The following is an 18,078-nucleotide window of genomic DNA, read 5'->3' as shown; positions in this document are numbered from 1 at the left end:
GCAGTTGTCTTCAAACTGTGGGGCTGACCCCACCAGGGTGCCCAAAGGGTGTCCCGGGTGGGCACAAGTCTCTTCTAAAAGGGAGTACAGTAGCACAGGGGTAATGCGCTGGTCTTGAAAGCAACACCACGCAGAGCAACAGAGGTTTGAATCCCGGATCCTTGCTTAGAAACGGAACTCAGGTACAATATTAGGGGCGTTATAAAAAAAACAATTAAATTAAATGAATAAAATCTATAAGCAGAAATTACATCAAGGGGGGCTCAGCAGCATTCTTTTGACTGAAGGGGGTGCTTGGCAACAATATATTTACTCAAGGGGGGCTCGGCATTTAAAAGGTTTGAATACCACTGACTACTATGGTAATGACAATAGTTAGTGTAAAGGCGGTAGTGATAGAAGGTGATTCATAGCTAACTTTTAGATCATTGGTATGTTCCAGAGATATGGCAAGCAGCACAGACAGGAATTTGGTGGTGTTTGATGACCATTGTCAGTGGTCACTCCAAAGCACTCACTCCAAAGCATTGATGTTCAAGGTGTGAAGCAGGAACTGACACCTCCTCCCTGTTCAATCCACAGGATGCATCGACATGCTGAGCATAGACGGGCAGTTCACCTTCACTGCCCAGCAGCCCTCCCTGCACTGTGCGCTATTCTTCATCGGAGACCCAGAGGAACTCATCACAATTGAGTATGACTTTGTCAATATTGATTGCCGCGGAGGGGACTTCCTGAAGGTAAGGCTGCTTGTGCCCGCTCAATTACTTTTCTGCTGCTTTTATTCTGATAGTCTTCCATTATGAACATGTGCCAGCATTTACATGAGTAGGCATTATGTATACATGTTTCTTCCTCCCCAGTACCACTTGCACTACAATGTAAATCTATGCATTGATTACACAGAAGAAATCCTTTTCTTCAAATTATCCGCAATATATATAGTCGTTCAACCCTGGACCGACTTCTCTACCCTCTAGACACAAGGAGCTCTCGTACACCTCACAGTCTTAAACTGACTGTTTACATCGATAGCATCCTACCATCCTCCATTATTAAAAAATATACCAGGAAATGTATCCTCATGGAGGATGCTTTTCCAGGCATCCTAAAAACAGGGCTTATAAACCCACTTCTGAAAAACCCACTCTCGACCCCGACGACCTAGCAAACTACCAGCCGACTACAAGCCTCCCATTTATTTGCAAAATCATTGGGAAGGTATTTTCTAATCAGCTATTTATAAAAATCAAGTAATTTGGTCTACTTTGGGATTTCCAATCCGGGCTCTGCCCCAAATCCAGCACTGACACAGCCTTCAACCAAGTGGTTGACAACAGTAAAGACACAGTTTTACGTAAAGCTCAAAGGCCCACAAGATAATTCTCGCCTTCGCTCATGTCTTACAACCATTGAAATGTGGATGTGAAGTGCCTACTTAAAGCTTAACCCACTAGCAAAGAACCATGGGCCACCCCTCCAAGCCGTAACCCACTCAAAAGTGGCTGGATGTAATGTGCTTGAATGGGTTCAACCCTCACACACTCAGGAATATCCCTAGGCTTCGTTATGAATATCAGTCTATCCTTACAACAATCCATTGTGAAAAAGACTTGAATGGATTGGTATTAGATCTCTCTACTCTTCATGATCAAGCCCTTCCTCTGCGCCACCACTGTCTAGGCTGGTGCCGGTGCAAATGATCTTGCATATTCACAGGGGTTAGGCACTCATCCCAGGGCTCCGGCAGCAAGCCTTTCCCCTCTCAAAATGGCCGAACATGCCATGGCTTGCCTCATCCTCATCACTGCCTCTAGGAAATTTGACCATGTCATCCCCACCTTGCATGAACTACTCTGGCGCATTACGGCGAGGGGCTCCCAAGTCGTCTTGGATTTATGAAAGAACTTAATACCTGGCTCTTGTAACAACACATTGGTGTAACCTAGACTCCTGCTATCTTGTGCACCTGCCCATCCATGTATTACTGTGTGTATGCCGTGTTTTTCGCCGCTTGCACAATACTCGTGCATTTTTCCATGCAGTCGTTTTCGACAATGTTTTTATTATATGTTGTGTGTTTGGGGGTATGGGATTGGGGGTGGTGGGTGGCAGGATGAGGTGGTGGGGGTTGGGTTAGATGGGGTTTGGCAAGGAACCCCCCATAAAAAAAACAACGAAAACGACTGCAGGGAACAATTCACTCACAAGTAATGTGCAAATAAGGAAAGTGACCTTATTAAAGCACGTGCAACCATTACTGTGATCATTTGGAATGTTTTCTTGATGAGTTTGTAAATTCTTGCTACCAGTATATTTTGCTCTATGACCTGTACAGCGCTCTGTTGCCCTTGAGCTAGGTTGGCGCTATACAAATAAATAATAATAGCCTCTTCAATTCTTTAAAAAACATCAGTTCAAATACCGAAACATTTCCTCGTGTACAAATACTCTTACAATATATTTGCAACATCCAACATGTATTTATTTGTATTTTAACCTGTTTTTACTTAAAATCAAATGAGCATACTACCACCCGGCCCTGCTATATATCCAGTTTGCATCATTAAATAATGTTCTAAATACATCCATTTGTGATGCGCTTATTCCAAAACATGCCCCCATCAAGAATGTATGTAACAAGAAAATCACACAATGATACCCACCGGATGTATTAAGCATCACAGACACTTTCTGTTGGTTCTTCTACAAATCAATACACACTCCACTGCAGGAGTTGTACGGTGTGGGCTCTGTAGGGGGACATACCTAGGGGAAGAGTGAACACTCTAGACACATGGGGCCCCATTCCGAGATTGGTTGGTGCTGCAAGCAGCATGGCTGCCTCCAATACTGGTACCGACTCCGACCTGGATCAATGGGGACTTACCGGTGTAGTCCGACCTTTGCGGGACCGGTAAGTCCCCATTGAAAAAGGCAATCCCCATTCCTATTTGAGCCCCCATAGGGCTCAATGGGAATGGGGAGGGAGCTAATAACGGTACCACAATTTGCGGTACCGTTATTTGCTCCCTGGCCCCCTTGTGGCTCCCGCTAAGGGCGCCTGGTAAAGCCAGGCGCCCAAAGCGGGACCCGCTAAGGGACCTCGTAGTAGGTCGCAAAGGGATTACCGGCACCGATGTCCTTAGCGGTGCCCGATATCCCTTTGCGCGCTACTCGGAATGAGGCCCATTCTCTTTTGGGTGCGATTCCGTGCACATTTTTATTACACAGCAAAACATAATCCAACACCAAACTGGTGACATTCCTCATAAAACATAAATTAATAACGATAACATAATTCAACATCTTTATACTGGCAAGTGGTCCAGGCGGACCATGACTCGCGCCCCCCAGGGGCGGCGCATCGTGATGAGGCCCTGTCCCCTCCCACACCATGCCCTTCTCGGGAGGCGTTACCAGGTGGCAGCCTTTTCGTCACCGACCAAAGCTGCTCCCCGGTCCCGCCGTAAGGGGATCTTAGTGTCCCTATGATCCTCCTCCACCTGCGAAAGAGACCCAGACCCACCTCTCTGTGACAAACTCCACCCCCCCACCTGTACCAATGTTCTTATTATGGCCCAAAAAGTTCTGTAGCAATAGTTCAGTCCCAGACTGAGATAGATATACCTCATCCGGATGACGTGTCCCAGCGCCTCTCAACAGGCCATTCTTCACGATCCGCAAGCATCCGTGGCATGCGCCAGCCAGACGAGTTAATTGTTTAACTTTCGAGCAGAAATGTTTAATGGGCGTTCAGGCTTTGAAGGTCTCCAGTTCAACCCTGGAATGGTCTAAGACCAGGCGAGCAAAGCCCCCGGCAGAAGCACCCAAACCAAGAAAAAAGTGTCAATAAGTGTTCGTTCAAGTCCTTTCTGCCTAACTGCTTCTCAAAGCTCTTCCTAAACTGAAACCTGGATAGTCATCAGCCATCCCTATGTAAGAACAGTGGGCTGCAACGCTCTCCCCTGTGTACCAAATCTGCCCGCAACCACCTTACCAAGCAAATATCTACCATGCCATGGACAGTTACTGCAACCCTGGTACCCTTTCCTTCCTGATCTGTTTTTTTTTCTTTTTTTCAACTTGACTTTTATTAATTTTGACATTGGATGTGAACATACAGGTGGATACATATTATGCATTAAGAGCTATTTCACGAAAGTGTTCCTGTCCACCTTAACAATATTTAACAACATTAACGTTCATTGTTCCAATAAGAAGAAAATGAAAGCCCCGCCCCCCTCCCCCCACCCTGCCTCCCGGTTCTCGAGTCTCCTTCTTTCGAGGCATTGCTACTTTGATTCGTGGTAGGCTGCGTGACATTCATCTTCAATCATCTCTAGGTCATCGATCTCCAGTATGGTCTGTGACAGGCATGGGTTGTTGGCAATGGGTCGTTCGGCGTTCCGCCATTGTTGGTGTAAGTTGGATGCTAATTTCTTTGCTGTGTTGAGTCATCCGTGGTTGAGCGTGAGATATATTGTGCAGTGAAGTCACACCAGGCTTCCTCTTGTCGTGCGGCTTTGTCATGTAGTATTGCCGTTATTTTTTCCATTGTGTAAAAGGTTTGTGGCAATCTGTATCCAGTCCTTTTTATCATGTAGGTGTGAGGATTTCCATTTTATCACTAGGGCTGCTCTCGCCGCGAGTAACAGGGGGGATATTAGACCTTTTACCCTGATCAGTTCGTCATCTTCTTCCTCGAGGCCAAAAAGAATCAGGAGGGGTGGCAATTCCCTCTCTATGACGTCCAGCTGTTTGATCCATCCCAGGACTTCTTGCCAGTAGATGCGGACCTTGGGGCAGGTCCACCACATGTGCCAGTAGTCGGCATTCATACCACATTGTCGCCAGCATCCCAGGATGGAGGTCTGGAACATTTTGGACAGCCTGTATGGATTGTACTGCCATCTGTGGAGCAATTTTGTAGTGTGTAATTTTATACTGGGCTGCGATTGATATTTTGGATGGCGTTTCACAAATTTTGTCCCAGGCCTGCTGGTCGAACTCTCTGCCGAAGTCTCTTTCCCATCTTACCTTGAGACGGCTGTTTGGCACGCCGTCTTTAGTAATTAGAGCCTTGTACATTCGTGCTATGAGGCCTTTGGAGGTGGCAGTCGTGTCTAGGATCGTCTCAAAGGGCGTTAATTCTCTCTGTGTGGTGGCCTTCCATTCCCTTCTGGATAAAACACCTTTCAGTCTCAGGTACAGATAGACTGGTATTGGCTGAATTTGGAGGGCTTCCTCTAGTTCTGTTATTGAGATGAATTTCCCTTTTCTCCACAGCTGACCGACTCTCTCGAGGCCGGCATCGAACCAAGATTGGTATCTAGCGTGTTCCGGGATTTCATCTCTGATCCCGGGGGACCAGAGATGGCTTAGGGGCGAAGGCCACGTGGTGACTCCCAACATCGCTTTCCCCTTCTTCCATATGTTCCACATTGTGCCCAATATCGGGTGGTTGCGCAGTCTTCTCGTAAGTTTCGGTCTGGGGACCCATAGCCATTCTGCCAGAGTTACGGTGGCTTACATGTTGTTGTCCAGTTGGACCCATTGGAGGTCCTTCCTATCTCGCAGGTGTAGGATTAAAATTCTGAGCTGTGTGGATTGATAATAGCGTTCTATGTCTGGCAAGCCCACTCCTCCTAGGTCCTTTGGTAACATTAAAACATCGTAGGGGATTCTTAGTTTCTTCCCATTCCACAGAAATTCTAGTATGGCCTTTCTGACTTGTCTGAAGAAATGCTCTGGGATTGTGATGGGCAAGACCTGAAAGGGGTATAGGAACCGTGAGAGGGTCACCATTTTGATTGCGTTTAGGCGTCCCATCCAGGAGATTGTCAGCGGTTTCCATTTCTTGAGATCAGCCTTGAGGGCTTCGAGAAGCGGAGGGAAATTGGCTTCGTAAAGTTTGTCAAGGTGTTGCATTAAGTTAATCCCCAAGTATCTCATTGTTGGGCCTCCGATGATCAGCCCGAGTTGCTCAAGAGCGATTTGGTGTTCTGGAGATGGATCATGGAGTGGAAAAAGAATGGATTTGGATTTGTTGATCTTGAATCCTGAGAGTGTGCCGTATTCCTCTATCAGATGGATCGCTCGTGGAATGGAAGACGTTAGGTTTGACACATGGAGCAGAATGTCGTCCGCATACAAGGCTAGCTTATACTCTTTGCCATTCACCTGAATCCCTTCCACTGCAGGATCTGCTCGCAGCATTACAGCGAGGGGCTCCAGGGACAGCGCGAAAAGTATTGCAGAGAGGGGGCAACCCTGTCTCGTACCCCTGCTGAGGGGGAACCAACGGGAGAATTGGGCATTCACCGCGACCAATGCTCTTGGGTATGTATAGATAGCTTTGATCCCTTGACGGAGCGTGGGGCCTAGGCCTATCTTCTTTAGCGTGGCCTCCTGGAAATGCCATTCGACTCTGTTGAACGCCTTCTCGGCATCAATTGAGAGTAACGCTGGTTTGCTCAACGATGTTTGGGACTCGTGGATTAAGCGCAGGGTTTTCCGGGTGGAGTCCGCGCCTTGTCTGCCTAGGATGAAACCCACCTGGTCATTGTGGATTATTGCTGGCATGTGTGACTCCATCCTTGCAGTAAGGATTCTCGTATAAATTTTGGCATCGATATTTAGAAGGGATATTGGACGGTAGGAGGCACACAGCTTTGGGTCCTTACCCTCCTTGGGGATGACTGTTATCAGTGCTTCAGAAAAGGATTCGGGTGCCACACCGTATTGAAGGATGTTGTTAAATAGGTCAACCATGAATGGGAGAAGAGCGTCTTTGAAAGTCTTATAGAACCCCGCAGTGTACCCGTCATTCCCGGGGGCTTTCCCTGTTGGAAGTCTTTTGATTGCTTCTTCAATTTCTTCTCCTGTGATGGGGGCTTCCAAGGTATGTGCTGTATCGGACGGGAGGGTGGGCAAGGGTATTTTGTCCATATACTCAATTATCGCTTCTGGGTGCGAAGCAGCGCATAACGTGTATAACTCCTCATAGAAGTCGGTAAAGGCTTCCGGGACACTGGGGGGAAATGGTTCGCAGGAATTCCCTTCTGTTCGGATCGTGGGCACCCACCTCTCTTGGCGTTGACCTCGGAGTCTTGCGGCTAGTAAGGCGCCTGCTTTGTCCCCATGTTCATAGTGTTTCTGCTGCAGGCATTGAAGCATGCGCGCAATGCTACCCGCCTCCAGTTGTCGTAGTTCCTCCCTCTTGTCGTTGGCCTCCTTAATCTTTTGTAGTCTATTTTGGTCAGCTGACTGTGCCATGAGGTCAAGCTGACTAATTTCGTTTCGGAGCCTATTTTCTATCAGTTGTCTTTCTCTTTTTTTCGCTGCTCCCTCTTTAATAAGTAGACCTCTCCAGGTCGCCTTGCCAGCTTCCCAAATTGTGTTCATGGAAGTTTTGCCTGTGTTGTTAATCTCAAAGTATTGGGGGATATCCTGCTCTAGTTGTTCCCAAAAAATTGGGTCCTTAAAGAGAGTCTCATTGCACCGCCATTTGGAGCATCTTCGAGGAAGGGCCATTTGATCAAGGGTGACCATGACCATATTGTGGTCTGACCATGAGAAAGGGATAATAATGGCTTCAGTCATTGCCGTGATGAGGTCTGCGGTTAGGTATATATAGTCTATTCTGGAAAAGGTAGTATGCGGTGCTGAGAAGAAAGTAAAGCCAGTACAGTTGGGATTGGTATGTCTCCACGCATCGGTGAGACTGTAGGCATCCATCATATCTGCGGCAGGTGGGCGTCCAACGCCCGCTTGAGGGGGCGTAGAGGTGCAACCTGATTGTCTATCCTGTTCCGGATCCATCCACGTGTTCAGATCACCCCCGAGTATTACGTCGCCTTCTGCTTCGCTCATGACTTTCGGGATTATCCTCTGCAGGAATCTGGCTTGTCCTGTATTGGGGGCGTATATTGACGCAAGGGTGATGATGGTGCCTTGTATCCTGCCCACTAGGACTAGTGCTCTGCCACTGACGTCCATCCATGACTTCAAGAGTTCAAATTGGATCATTTTATTGACTAATATGCCGACTCCCGCTTTCTTCAGCGGGCCGGAGCCCCAGTATTCAGAGCCTAACTTAGCATATAAGACCTTCCTCTCTTCTCCCTTGCTGTATCCGGTTTCTTGTAAAAATATATAGTTTGCCCCTCTTGAACTCTCTCGTTACCAGCGATCTCCTGGTGGGGGAGTTAAGTCCCTTAACATTCAGCGTGCCAATTTTAAGTATGACCTGCCTGTCACTTGATTCGTTATGTCTGTGGGACATTAATATGTTCGTGGAGATCGGTCGCAACGTCACGCTGCCCATTGCAGGAAATTGCCATGCTGGAAGTAATGTAGTAGATGCCTCTACTTAACAGAGGCTTTACCTGAGGGTGTGCCATTCCCCGTCTCCCTCCCCCCACCCGCCCCTGTAGGGTATTGAACATCATACCCTTTGCCCTCTGTTCTGTCACGTTGCTCTTTGGTTCTTCGATGAGGGTCTGTGTCTGTTTGTGATGGCGTCCGAGTTGGACTGGAGGTGAACAACTGGTCTACTGTCGGACAACCAGCAAGGGTCGTCACCGCAGGGCCCCGTCAACTAATAACATCAACATATCATTTTTGAGCCCCCGCCCCCCTTTTATACAATTCTGTAACAAACGACAGTATTGCAAACAACAGCAACTTTAACTGTGAGCTAGTATGTATTATGATATATGCGGTTTCCGGAGTCTTCATTCCTCAGCAGTTCGCATTTGTGGTTCAAGCAGTTCACGTGTCATATGATGGAATCAGTGATACAGGAGTGCTGTGATCCGGGATGTAGGTAGGTCCCCTGCAGGGACCTTGGAAGTAAAGATCGCCAGGATATAGAGCTTGGGCGCACAATGTCATTTGTTGTTGTCTGGTGTGTCGTTGGGCCGCCTGTACTTTCTGGATCCCTTTACTCGTTTCCTTCTCGGGCCCCGAAGTTCCCATCCTGATCTGTCCTGTGCAGGGGTATCCTGAGTTCCCTCCCCCAAGGTCGATCCGAGGAGGTTGGCGATGCATTCTCGGATTTCTTCTTCCGAGCGGAGTAAAAACTTCCTGCTCCCATGCTCAAACGCGAGGGAGAAGGGGTATCCCCATCTGTATCTCGTGCCTTGATCTTTTAGCCATCTCGTGAGAGGACCACAGAGGCGGCTTAGGGCCAATGTCAGCGATGAAAGATCCTGGAAAATGGTAATCTGGGCCCCTCGAAGGGAAAAGGTTGCCTCCGGACCTGGCTTTAGCAAGTATCCTTGTTCTGTCCTGATATCTGTGGAATCTGGCAAGGACCGATCTCGGGCCACCTGGGGGGCCGCCAGCTCTATGAATTCTCTCAGTCTTGAGTTCATCAATGTCCTCGTCCGCCGTCAGGATTTTGACGATATTGTGTGTCGTTTGCTTGAGGTCTTCCTCTGTCTCCCCTTCTCTCTCCGGAATTCCAAAAAAACGCAGGTTATTCCTTCTCTCTCTGTTTTCCAAATCATCTATCTTAAGGCAAATCTCGTCCTCCTTCTTCTCTATACTTCGTATTCTAAGCTCCATTTGGGCTTCTAGGGTGTCGATTGAGGCCTGGTTGTTCTTGACTCCTTCTAGTCTCTCCTCGATGTTGTCTACTCTCTGGGTCATCTTATCCATTTTACCGCCGAGTTTGGCACCCATGTTTCGAATTTCACTTAGGAGGGCGGCGATGTCTCCCTTGGTAGCAGCTGCACCTGTTTCAGAGGCTTCTAGTGACATTATTGGCCTTGGGTCGGGAGCCTGTGGCAGCGGGGTGTAGACATATTTGGCAAGCTTACTTGGAATGTTCATGGGGCACTTCCATGCGAGGAGGCACACGCCCCGGGATCGGGGGCCAGACCCTCGGTCCTGGTGTGTTGAGAAGCACGTAGGCACGTAGGCAGTGTTGGGGGGAACCGAGGTGATGACCCTCTGGGCGGGGGTTCTTCGGTGAGAGGAGGCACACGCCCTGTCTCCAGGGCCTCTACCCTCCGTTTCGGTCAATTTCCTTCAGTGGGTACAATGTCGTGTCAGGGGGCACTGAGTATCGATGCCGGCCCGTAATGGGGCTACGGGGAGAGTATGTGAGGCGAGACCCCAAGGAGAGGGTCTTGGGTGCAGACGAGGTGGGGGGGTGAACACCTCCAGGTATTCCGCTACTCTCTGTTACTGAGCCACTTATCCGTGTCCTGATCAGGCAGTGGGCTGAGTCCTTGCCAGAGGAGGGCACACGCCCCAGGGATGGGGGCCCAACCCTCTTCTTAGCCTCACTGCACAGTCAAGTTCGTTGCTGTATGATGAGAGGCCTCAGGTGGTGGAGTCCGAAGGGATTGCGTGGGTAGGTCCGGCTAGAAGCAGTGGAGGCTGGGGCGTAAGCGGCACTTTGGTGACTTTATGGCTCAATGGGGTTGGTGCTGTGAAGAGCGGGGACCAACGTTGCAGCCGGTGTATGGAATGCGCTGGGCCAGCGGCTCCGTTCAGAGATTAGGGCCGCCTCCTGCTGGGCCCTAGCACTCTGGTCGATGGGGTCCCCTGGGGGTGTCAGGAAGGGAGTGCCAGGGGGAACAGGCGCATGGGCGGCCCATCCGTGAGTCCTCGCGGGGTCAGGTCCTCAGTGAGAGCGGGGAGGCGGGGGTCACTTTGGCACCCCCCACTCAGCTGTTCAAGTCCGGGCCCCGGGTGGGGCACGTTCCGGGGAGGAGAAACACTCCAGGGGGGGTGGGCACTCACCTCCGCAGATTGGTTCTGCCCGTCGCAGTGCCGGTGTCCGGGGATGCGAAGGCAGCTGCAGTCGTTCGGCCCCCGAAGTACATCGGGCGGTTGGGTGTCTGCGGCTTTCCCAGGAGTTAAAGCGCAGCGCGGATCCCCTGCCGGGAGAGCAGAGGGAGGAGTCGGGTGCCGCGGGCCGCGTGTGAACGTGGCCTCCTTTCCAGGTGGTGTCCTCGTGGGTGAGGGGGAGGCAGTTTCCGATGAACTTTTCTCCTAGACTGGAGGTCCGATTTCTGTCGGGTTTTCGCTCGGGAGTTCGGGGGTGCTTGCTATGGCTCACACTGCTGTTGTTGGTCACGGGGGGGGCAAAAGTGGGGGCTCAGGTCACTTTTGGGGCCCGTGGGTTGTGAGCTCACACGGAGGCGATCATCATCCGTGCGCCCCCTGCTGGCCAGTCCCCTGATCTGTTTTTGACCCTCTTAACCACAGGTGCACCATGAAATCCCCCCAGAAGGAAAGGACCCCCCTGGATAACCCCTGCAACAGATCAGTTGTGGATGAGCCCACCAGTTCCCCCATCCTGAAGGCACCAAAGAAAGCAGTAACAAAGGCTGCCGTGAATAATGATACCTCCCTGCAGATCCCCCCTAACCCTTTCACAACAGCCACTAGCTTCTCAGGGCCCAGAGGTACCTGAACTCTCCCCGGGATACCACTCCCTTTTTCCAGCTGGTCAGTGTCTTCTTTTCTGCAAAGTCAGCAGGGAGTTAGGAACCTTCCTTGCAGGCTTGCAAAAACTCCAGTGGTGGCCATCTTGGTTCTGGCCACCCCTACGTATACCCCATCTGTCCGCAGCTAACCCAGGAATTTAATAATTGCATCCTATGGTATATGTCCATCAGGCCTAGAGCCCCACAAAATACCCTGAATTGCTCGAAGGATCTTGCATGGGCCCTCTTTGTCTTCCCTGACACTGAAACCTCAATCCGTGAGGCTAGGTCCAGACACCAGGCTTCCAGAGTATCTCAGAAAAGGCAACATCACCGGGTTTGCCCTCGGTAGGCACTGCTGGTACTCTTGTACTTTGAAACGGGGCAAAGTATCATCCGCAGTGTTATGAATACCTGGTACAGGGTTTGCCTGGAAGCGCAAATTCCTGCAGAGACACAACAACAACCTCAATAACATTGGGCAAGTGGCCCTCTGGCTATTAACAGAGCACACCACTGGCATGCTGTCTGACCAGAACAGCACATCTCTGCCCTTCAATGCATCAACCCAGATCGTCAATGCCACCAATATCGGGAAAAGTTCCAGAAATGTTATGTTCTTGGTCAGCCCTCTGTCTGCCCAGCTGCAATGCCACCACTGCCCACACCGCTTGTTATCCAGGATGGCACCAAACCCCGCGCTGCCCACGGCATCAGTGTAAAGCCCCAGTTGACCACTGTCCTTAACTTCTGTCGGCCACAGCTCCAGCCAGTTAAAATTGGTTAGGAAATGGTCCCATATCATCAGGTCCTGTTTCAGTTATTTTGACAACCTTTTATGATGATGTGTCTTGGTCAACCCTGACATGGCACCGGCAATTGCCGGAGAAAAAGGCTTCCAATAGGAATGATCCTGAGCGCAATGTTTAGCTGCCCCACATAGCTCTGCAGCTGTCCCAACATCGCTTTTTTTAGCCCAAAGGCAGGTTAGCCACTGGTTCCCTAAAGTCACGCACTTCGTCGTAGGGGAGGCGATTTTCACTGAACTCACAGTCGATTTAGATCTCCAAGAAACAGAGGGATGTGGTTGAGCCCTACATTTTTCCTGCAGCGAGCGGCACCCCCAGTGCATCCGCCACCTTCTCAAATGCTCTTAGTGTCTTTGCACACTGGTCTGTGGCCCATCTGCCCAAAAATAGCAAATCATCTAGATAGTAGAGATCTTGCACTCCTTTGCATTCCTTCTTTGTCACCCATTCCAAGAATGTGCTGAAGGTCTCCAAGTAAGCACAGGATATTGAGCACCCCTTGGGCATACATTAGTCAAAGTAATACCCCCCCTACCTGAAAACCCAACAAATGATAACCCTCTGGATGCACCAGAAAAGTGGCTTCACTGTCTGATTGTGCCAAAAGAGCACATTTTCCCATTTGCTGTAACTGAGCCAATGCTCCATCAAAGGAAGCATACCTCACAATGCATAGTTCATTATCAATTGCATCATTTACAGAAGCCCCTGTGGGAATGATTGATTGTGAATTAACCAGTACTTCCCCAGTTCTTTCTTTGGAACAATGCTCAATGGGGAGCACACCACATTTTTTAAGGAGGGGACAAGAATAGCCCTCTGACCCTACCCAATTTAACCTCTTTTTCAACCTTCCTCATCAATATCCCAGGTTGAGACTGGGCAGACCTCCGGTTCTCAGGGACCAGTGGGGGCAGGGGAAATTCGAAAACCATGAGAAAAACCTGTACGCATAGTTTTGTTAATGCCCAACATGCTCCCTTCTTGTCCACATCATCTGTGCTGTTCCAAAAGGGCTGCACTGGTCTCCCCAGTGTCAACCCCTTGCTTGATGATGGGCAGGCTACTGTGCAGTTGGCCCACAAACCCATTGCCCTAATCCCCAGTCCATCAGTGCATTCCCAGTCTTGGCACTTCTGAACCGTTCATTATAGACTTACTAGGCTCCTAACTTACAATTGTGATACATGATCAATACTAAATGATTATAAGACAACAACATCTGGTGAAGCTCAGGGAATTTCTCGAGCAATATAGCAGAGACTATTGGAAAACCCATTGCGCAATTAGCTAAGGACCTCTCCACAAATAATTGTCTCTCTTTTCCTTCCCCCTTTGGATCTGTAATATCGTCTACCCTCCTAATCTAGAAGCGAAATCATGTCAATATATTTTTCGTTCCATAGCTTTTCCTTAGTGTCTTGTGACACATGCCAAGTGAGCATACCTGTGGTTGCTGCATGTATTGGGTTGGAGGCCAATCCTACCTGCCTGCCCCCGATACACTGAATGTTGCACTTATTGCGGTCAATCCTGTGCCCACAGATCCTACATCCCCACCAGTAACACTTCCTGTTACGGGCAGGTTCCTAATTAGAGTTGATGCTGATGTTCCTCCCAGACCCACTGTTGTTTCTCTTACACGGGCCCCTGCTCCCGCCAGGAGCTCCCAGTGGGACCTGGTTCTGTGCCACTGTACACCCCTGTCTCGCTGGGACAGGTACCATTGCCTGAGGTTACCCAAACAGGCTCTGCCTTGACTTGCTCAGAACCGTGATGAAGCCCACTGCCCCTGTCCTCTGAGACCCATCCCCTCATGAAAAAGAAGGGCCCGCTGGTGAAAACCAACCCTGATGATGGGGCTGCCCCATGTCCTCCCCCAAAATTTCCCCCAAAGGGCCATCCACTTTCTCCCCCTGGGGTTCTGGGCATTGGGATGCCCAAACCATATCCAACCACCTGCCAGTTGTTTATCCCCCAAGGGCCACTCTGTGCTACGCCACCCGACCCCCAATGCCTACCATTCTGGGAGCCTCCGGCTCCTATTGTGGCAGTGGCTCCCCTAGTCATACATGGACAAACAGGCAGTTTCTTGCCTTTGTTGTCCCCCCTGTTGGCGCTCCCCGGTTGTCTGATGCCACTACCCCTTTGGTATCAGTATCCCCCACACAAGGCTCATTATCTGCCACAGGTGTGGGGGTGGTTATTACCCCTTTCTCCACTAGCGTGGCGGGGGAGGCACTGCTTTCCTGCCACCCTTCCTTCTTTTTGCCAGGGGAAGGTAGGCCTAGGCGCTACATTCTTCCTCCTAGGCCTTGCAGGAGGGGGCACCTCCATATTTTCCCCCTCATTCTCCAGCGCCCCCACCCGCTTGATCTGGTGTGGTGCTCCTAATTAAGGAGCCAAGTACTGCTCCCAAACCCTTTCCCTGTAACAAGGCAACAACAACCGCTAACTTGGCGGGGTCCATGGTGAGCAGTATAGGGTATTTTTCTTTTTAAATTACGTATCCTGTAAAGCCTTTCTACTGCTTTATTCACTAGGATTCCGTATTTCCACTATATGAGAACTCTGCCCTGCTAATTCTACAGCTCACAACACACTTTACAAGGCAGCCCTGCTTATTGTCCACTTCTGTTACTAATGCACATACATACGTTGCCATGCCTGCTCCCGAAGCAAAAATGCAATTGCCTCGATGAGCCCTCAAACAAAAGGCCCAGGCATTGCCACAGTAATAAAACTTGCAAGATCATGTCCGCCCTGCAAGTGCAGCATACCCCTTTCACACAATTAACTTTACAAGGGTTGCCGCGCAATGAAAACATTTCCCCAACTTTTTAACTCCATCTGAGTTTTTCCCGCGAATAAGCAAATAACACGGTAATCTTCAAATTCAAACAGTTTCCCCAAAGCTCTCTCTTTTATAGTGTTAACAGAAATGCAATTGAAAGAAAGTCCTTCCTCCGTATCGTCCCCCAACTCCATCCGCTACCCGCCCTCCTACAAACGGCAGGCCTGACACCATAGCTCCACTCACAGCCTCACCCCCGCCTCCCCGGTCACCTTACCTTGCTGCGTGTTTCTGCTGGGGGCAACCAGTTTCTACTGGCATCCGCCAGCCACTTCCCCCCAGGCTGCCCCCCGGCCCGCCCAATCCGGCCTGCCCAAAATGGCGGGTCCTTTGCTTTTGTGTGAGCAAGAACACAGTATTTGTTGCAGGGACATATGGCAGTAAGTTCATTTGATTTTAGGTAAAAACAAAATACATAAACGAGCATACCTTGATGTTAGACGCGTATTAGCAGACCTTTTGTAGGTATGCAAATGTTTTGATTTTTAAAGTGATTTTTGTTTTTAAACATATAGAGAGTGTGCTGAAAGCAAACAATTAGTATACGCATGACATAGGGCAAGGGATACTGGGGAGGAAGGTGCCCACATTTGGTCTATATGTCTGTCCCATGGAGCCTACCTCTATGAACCTCGGAGATCTCCGATAGCATACGTATACATTGGGAGAAATCCTGCACCCCGTGTAACCCGTTCTTCGTGTGATCAAAGAAAGCTCTGCTCTGAAGGCTGCTCAACTGTCATTTCGCCAAACGGAATGCTCACATTTAAGAAGAGCGCCGGCTGCCAGGCTAGACGCATTGGGCCTGATTCACAGAGCGTTTTCCTATGGGATTGCGTCATTATAAAACGCTTCTGTGAGCTCCAAAACCTTTCCTTTGTACAGTATGAAGTGAATCGCATTTCCCTCATTTTCCTGGAAATTCTGAAGGATGTATCTATCTGTTGCTTTAGTTTAAGGTTCCTTTTTCTGTGGTGCTTTATTACCACTAACAAGTAAGAAAACAGTTATTAATGGTGAATTTCAGGGCTAAATGTTCCAATAGTTTTCATAAGCGTTCTCTTTTTTAGCTGTTGAATTTCTGTGGTTAGGGGTGCCTCCCTTTGCCTGGGACTAGCCTTGGTTCTCACAAGTCTTGCTGTGAATATTGGCGTGTATGGGTGGTAATGACCGCCAATCGAGTAGTCCAGACTGGTTCTAGGATTTGCTCGAGCATGTGCAGCAAATGATGTGTATATGTTAAAACATCAATGGAAATGGGGGCCCAACCTTTGATGCCCACTGGCATCATTACAAGAGATACTACAAGAAGTGGCATGGCAGCGAGAGGCATCAGCACAATGGGCACACAAGCACCAGATAAAACCATGTTGCATTGGCGGCAGAGGCTTGCAAAGTAAACGTGCACACACCATGCACTGCTCCATCACCCGGTGTAAATGGACACCGAGCTTTAGGGGCACTTCCCTGTTAGCATCTCAGTGGGCTTGGAAGAGAGCCTGAGGCAAACCTTCCATCCTTCCATGAGGTCAGCATTGAATCTGTCTTTCACCCATAAGGTCAGCATCGTTGTGTAGGGTAGTAACACTTATTCTCCAACATGCTCTTGGAGTCAGTCTTGTTTGTGGTGTGCACTGTTTAGGACCCCACATCTACAGATCACATGACCCCCTCCTGCATACCATCTGGGGGGTGGGCGCTCAGCCTACTTCCTTGTGCACATGGGTCTCCTGGCCACCATCATCAGTTGGTAGGCCCTAGAATATTGCCCCACTGTTCCCCCACCAGTAGATACTAACTTACTTGCTCCCATATTTCCATAATCTTTGGTAGGAGGGTCACAAAAGAGGGATCAAACAAAACTAAGGTCTGCTAACCAATGAGAGCGTATGCCCCGGTTTAGTTAATATGTGTTTGTTTATAAGTATTCACCGATAGAAAACAAAGGCAACACTAAACAGTGTACATTAGTTCACATTTCAGTCACAGGGAGGCCAGGATTTTAATTAACGGTTCAATGAGAGGGCCAAAGACAACTTACTTTGTGGGGTGAAATGTATGAAGGGGCCCCTATATAATTTGTATTTATTTATTTTATTTTATTGGACATAGTTCATAACAGAACCTTTACAATCATAAGTATTAAATCAGTAAAAATACTTTTTAGATATCAAAAGACAATAAAAATACAATACAATAAAATTATCTATTTACAATAAAATATCAAGTTTCATATTCATTGATACACACAAAACATTATCTAAAAGGACATGAAACAGTTTCTTATTTTCAAGCTATGCTAAAGCACCCACTGTACTTTTTTTCCTGAGTCACCCCCCCAGACCTTATTTACTTAATAACGGCTAAATCGTTTGCCAGACCACAAATAAGGCCTAAAAACCTTTCATGGATTCTTTGTTTAAGCAAAATACCCAAAACTGAGCTGATTTAATAGAGTTGTAGTCATAAACAAATGGCCCAAGCAGCACCATATAGAGAGAGCGCATTACCGGGCACTCTGTTAGCACATGTCTGGCCATCTCTTGGTTAGACACAACTCTACACATTCTGCAAAATCTTGCTTCTGCCAGTATGTTGCGTTTTAGGCCACACACGGCTAAGACTGGTAGTTGGTTTGTCCGAAGTTTTAGTCGAAAGCTACGGACAGCTGGCTTAGGACAGAGCAATAAATACCTTTCAGATTTCATGAAACGGTGTGTCACTGCGCCACACTATCATTTTATTTTAAAACTTTCTTTATTGGTATTTTCCAACAAAACAAACAAACCATTAGACCATTAGTCGTACTGTGAAAACTGCACCCCTCCCACCTTCTCACCCCCTGCCCTCCCGCCCGTTGTGTTGAAGAGAGCCATTGTGCCAAAGGTTGTCATCTAGGTGGCGCAGCTACTGGGGCTTCGGCGTTATGTGTCGGGCTGGTAGTTGAGTCTTGCGTTGGTTCCGGTTG

The 18,078-nt window shown here is 48.9% G+C and overlaps 1 protein-coding gene across 1 annotated transcript in view; it reads left to right on the top strand.

Moving 5' to 3' along the window:
• Window positions 1–18,078, top strand: part of CRHBP (corticotropin releasing hormone binding protein) — a 247,407-nt gene that overhangs the window by 16,049 nt on the left and 213,280 nt on the right. The window contains exon 3 of the mRNA XM_069627445.1: window positions 583–740. Coding sequence (XP_069483546.1) covers window positions 583–740 — 158 coding nt within the window. The remainder of the gene's footprint in view (window positions 1–582; window positions 741–18,078) is intronic.

The sequence above is a fragment of the Ambystoma mexicanum genome, chromosome 6p (assembly GCF_040938575.1).
Source record: "Ambystoma mexicanum isolate Mex_15411 chromosome 6p, UKY_AmexF1_1, whole genome shotgun sequence".
Lineage (NCBI taxonomy): Eukaryota > Metazoa > Chordata > Amphibia > Caudata > Ambystomatidae > Ambystoma > Ambystoma mexicanum.
The sequence above is the reverse complement of the archived record's forward strand: the minus strand, read 5'-3'. Positions and strand labels throughout refer to the sequence as shown.